Source organism: Centrocercus urophasianus, unplaced genomic scaffold (genome assembly GCF_019232065.1).
Source record: "Centrocercus urophasianus isolate 14NV4802_14NV808 unplaced genomic scaffold, USGS_Curo_1.0 seq_1493, whole genome shotgun sequence".
In the NCBI taxonomy this organism is placed as follows: Eukaryota; Metazoa; Chordata; class Aves; order Galliformes; family Phasianidae; genus Centrocercus; species Centrocercus urophasianus.
Genome location: NW_024884690.1, coordinates 4,344 through 8,990, shown reverse-complemented (window position 1 = coordinate 8,990; position 4,647 = coordinate 4,344). Strand labels below are relative to the sequence as shown.

The 4,647-nt window shown below is 63.0% G+C and overlaps 1 protein-coding gene across 1 annotated transcript in view; it reads right to left on the bottom strand.

Moving 5' to 3' along the window:
- POU6F1 (POU class 6 homeobox 1) overlaps positions 1 to 4,647 on the bottom strand; it is a 9,058-nt gene that overhangs the window by 2,538 nt on the left and 1,873 nt on the right. Inside the window, exons 2-7 of the mRNA XM_042815339.1 lie at positions 3,776 to 3,885; positions 2,784 to 3,205; positions 1,517 to 1,680; positions 1,231 to 1,475; positions 605 to 830; positions 22 to 68 (exon numbers count right to left, since the gene is read on the bottom strand). Of these exons, the coding sequence (XP_042671273.1) occupies positions 22 to 68; positions 605 to 830; positions 1,231 to 1,475; positions 1,517 to 1,680; positions 2,784 to 3,205; positions 3,776 to 3,829 (1,158 nt within the window). The 5' untranslated portion in view covers positions 3,830 to 3,885. The remainder of the gene's footprint in view (positions 1 to 21; positions 69 to 604; positions 831 to 1,230; positions 1,476 to 1,516; positions 1,681 to 2,783; positions 3,206 to 3,775; positions 3,886 to 4,647) is intronic.

The following is a 4,647-nucleotide window of genomic DNA, read 5'->3' as shown; positions in this document are numbered from 1 at the left end:
GGGGGGGGGCCGGGGCTGAGCGGGGGGCAGCGGGGCCGGGATGGCCGTGTTGAGGACGGCGGCGGCGGCTGCGAGGAAAGAGACGGGAAGAACGTGAGAGGGGCAGGAGGGGACGCAAAGCCGCCTGCGGGTTCGGCTCCGTCCGTCCCGTCCCGAGGATGCTGCGGGTCAGCCGGCAGCCCGGCGCCCCCCCACACCTCCTCCCCCGCCCCCCACCAACCCAGGGATGGATCCCTCCGCCCGGCTCTGCACCCACAGAGCCTACACTGCTGACCCCGGGGGGAGGGAAGGGGGAGGGGGGGGTTCCCAGCCCTGAGCCCGGAGCCCCGAACCAGACCGTGACCCCACGGCTGCCCCCGGCCCCGAACCCCGCGCCGGTCCTCGTCTCACCCCACCGCCATCCTCCGTCTCCTGCCCGCCCCTCTCCCGCTCTCCCAGCACCTTTCGGACGCGGGGGGGGTCCCGACAAACCCTGCTTCTTCCAACGCCCGCCATTAACCACCGGTGCAGACCCCTCCGGGAGAGGACGGCCGCGGTTCGGCGCAAGCCGGGGAGGAGCAGGCGTGCAATTAAGGATGCTGCAAAGCAGAAGAGCACCGGTTACCTTGCAGATTGGCTATAGGCGGTTTGAAAATTCCCCCTGTAGGAGAAGCAGCCGTCAGTCCGGGAAGGGCAGCGACCGTTGCTGTAGGAAATGTCCACACAGCCAGCCCCTGCTGACCTGCCACTTGACCTGCAATACTGATGGGGATAAGAAGAGGTTGAGTAACTGTCCCTGCCGGAACCATTACTCCTGTCACAACTGTTGCTAAGTTTTCCTGAGTCAAGACCTGCAAAAGCAAACAAGATTTAAAAAAGAACAAAAATCAACTCCACTGCAGACAGCATCAGCGAGGCAAGAGCGAGCGCGGCCGGTGCTCCCACCCATCTCACAGCTGGGATCCCAGCTCCGCCGACCCCCCCCTGCCCCCGGGCCCCCCCCCCCCCCCCCCCAACAAGGGGGGGGAAACTCCCCCCCCCATCATCCCGGCCCACCCCCTCGCGTCGCTCTCCGGCAGCACCTCGGGGGGAGGGCGCCGAGCGGGGGATGCAGCGGTGGTCCGGGGGGCGGCTCCCACACCCCGTGCCAACGCTGCGCTGTTGCGCCCCCGAGCCGCGGCCCCGTGTGCGTATGTGCGCGTCCCCATATCCAGCAAGCTGCCCCACCCCCGGCCCACCCCCCGTAGTTACCTGCGGGGCTGTTTGCACGGCCAGCGGGGCCAGGGGCTGTGGCTGTTGGTTGCTGGAGGGGCTCAGGGTGCCCGTTGTGCCGGCGGGGACTCCGGTTGGAGGCTTGGCTTTGCCTGGGGAGGGGGAGGAGAGGGGATCAGCACGCAGAGCGGGAGGATGGGGTGGGGGTGTTGTGTTAAAAAGGGTTGGCAGAGATAAGCTCCGGTGTCCCAGTAGTGGAGGGGGTGGGGGTGCCCGGATTGGCACTCAGTCCCATTGCATTCATTGCTCCGTCTCAGTGACCCACATGGCCCCATGGGGAGTTGGGCTGTGCTCAGTGGGAATGACAGGATGAGGGGCGATGGGAGACACTGCGCTGGGGGGGTCAGGTTGGACATCAGGAACGATTTCTTCTCTGGAAGAGCTGTGATGGGCTGCCCCATGGGAGGGGTGGGTGAGGGGTCCCCATCTCTGAGAGATGCTGAAGAACAGAGGAGATGCGGCGCATGGAGATGAGGTGGTGGGCACGGGGGGGGGGGGGGAGGGATTGGGCTCGGGCTCGGTAGGGGGGCTGGAACTCAGAGGTGTTTTCCAATCTCAATGCTTCTGCAGATGGGGACAGTGATTGGAGCAACGGCTTCTTCTGGATTGTGGCCATGGAGTGCAGCGCATGCAGAGCACACACGAGGACCAACAGCCTGAGCAGTGCAGGCAGCAAAACCATGGGCTGACTCAGCGAGGTTTGTGAGCTGAGCTTAACAAAATCAGAGTCACAGAGTCACAGGACGGTTGGGTTGGAAGGGAGCTCAAGGAGCACGGAGCTCCAACCCCCACCAATGCAGGGCCACCAACCTCCACGTTTCACAGCAGCCCAGGCTGCCCAGGGCCCCATCCAGCCTGGCCTCCAACACCTCCAGGGATGGACGGGGCATCGCAGCCTCTCTGGGCAGCTGTTCAGCCCCTCACTGCTCTCACAGCACACAACTTCCCTGACATCCAACCTCCGTCTGCCCTCCCTCAACTTCATTTCCCCTCGTCCTGCTGCCATCTCCCCTTGCACAGAGCTGCCTCCCCTCCTGGCTGCAGGCTCCCTTCAGGCACTGCAGGCTGCACTCAGCTCACCCCCAGCTTCTCTTCTCCATGCTGAACGAGCCCAGCTCCCTCAGCCTGGCTTTGCAGGGAGGTGCTGCAGCCCCTGCTCATCTCCAGCTCCTCTGGACCCTCTCCAACAGCTCCCTGCCTTTCCTGTCCTGGGGGCTCCAGCCCTGGGCGCAGTGCTGCAGATGGGGCCTCACAGAGCAGAGCAGAGCAGAGCAGAGGGGGACGATCGCCTCCCTGTCCCTGCTGCCACCCCTCTGCTGATGGAGCCCAGGATCCCATTTGCTTTCCGAGCTGCAGTCACACACTGCTGGCTCCCGTTCAGCTTCTCATCCCTCGGGACCCCCAGGTCCTTCTCTGCAGGGCTGCTCTCAAGGATCTCCTTCCAGTCTCTATGGATGCCTGCCATTCCTCCGGCCCAAGTGTCAAACTCTGCCCTTGGACGTGCTGAACCTCATCAGCTTCACCCTGCCCACCTTCCCAGCCTCTCGAGGTCCCTCTGAATGCCATCCCCTCCTCCCACAACCCAGTCACAACACCTCACAGCTGGGTCGAGGTAACCCTCCCCACCAACACAACACAGGGGCGCGGAGCCGCGCTGTCTGTGACGCTTTATGCTCTGCAGGAGGATGAGGAGGGCTGACTTTGCCACCCGGTGACCGAGCGAGGCCATTCGGTTTGCTGCCAAAAGCCAACCTGCCATCTCTGCGCCGCGCTGCGTTTCGGTGCTGGGCTGCCCATCCTCGGTGCCCGCATCGCCGCTCCGTGCCGGGGATTCCTGCAGGTCGCTCCCTGGTGGTGGCACCGCCGCTGCTCTGCGCTCCTCCTCGGCATGAGGTGCGGCGTCCACACCGACCTCCAGCACACGGATGGTTTCATGGCCGGACATGACGATGACCTGAGGACACCCAAAGTGACTCAGCTCCGGAAGGGGGGGATTCCATAATCACAGAATCACAGAACGGTTGGGTTGGAAGGGATCTCAAGGATCACGAAGCTCCAACACCCTGCCACACGCAGGGCCACCAACCTTCACATTTAATCCCAGCCCAGGCTGCCCAGGGCTCCATCCAACCTGGCCTTGAACACCTCGAGGGACGGGGCAAATCCTTCCCCCACATCCCCAAGGGGAGCTCGAAGCCCCCCGAGCACAGAGGGGCCCATTTCTCTGCTCTCTTAATGAGCAGCCGAAGGGCTCTGCTGTCATTAACCACAGCACTGGGGGGGTGTGATGTCTTCAGAAGATCCCCCCACAGGGGCAGCAAACATTGCAGTGGCATCAAACAGCACCAGGCAAATGCTGAGCACCGACCTCAGGGTCGGAGTGACCCCATGGGACACACAGAGCCGACCCAGGGGCACTTCCATCGCATCTCCCACGGAACTTTGCTTCTCTGGATGATGGAGCGACCAACCGTGGGGCTGCCCACCTCCCCCAACCCCACCCCTCCCCCCCGGGGACCCATACCTGCTCATTGACCGTCAGCGGGGCATCCTGGCTCCGCACAGCCGCAGCGTCCATTGCGCGCTCCCCAGGAGGTGGCGGAGGGTGGGGGTCCGGCTCACACCTTCCTCATGCTGCAAGGAAGGGACACAGCCCACATCATCCCCCGCTCACCCGGAGCATCGCTCCTTGGGTTGAATTTCCCCTGGTACTGGAGGTGCAAGGAAGCATTCCGAGCAGGAAAGGCTCACACACCTGTTGGTGGGGGGCTCACGCATCATTTGGGAGCCTCACGCACCCACTGGGGGTCTCACACACTCACTGGGGTCCCACACACTCACTGGGGTCCCACACACTCATTGTGGATACTACTTTTCTGTTGGGGTCTCACACACACGCTGGAGTCTCAACACTCACTGGGGTCTCACACACCCCATTGGGGGTCTCACATGCTTATTGGGGGCCCACTTTCCTGTCGGGTCTCCTCCAGCCACTGGAGGGTCTCACACACCTACGGGGGTCTCACACACCCATTGGAGGTATCACACACTCACTAGGGGTCGCACACACCTGTTGGGGTCTCACACTCCTTCTGGTGGTCTTGAATACCAGTTGGGGGTCATCACACCTACGGGGATCTCACACACCCATTGGGGGTCTCATACACCGGTTGGGGGTCTCCACACCCATGGGGGCTCACACATCCACTGGGGGTTTTACAGCTATTTGGGGTCTCACACATCCACTGGGGGTCTCACACACCCATCTGAGGTCTCACACATCTATTTGAGGTCTCACACACCCATGGGGTCTCACACGTTCAATTTGGGGTCTCACACATCCATTTGGGGTCTCACACATCCATTTGGGGTCTCACACATTCATTTGAGGTCTCA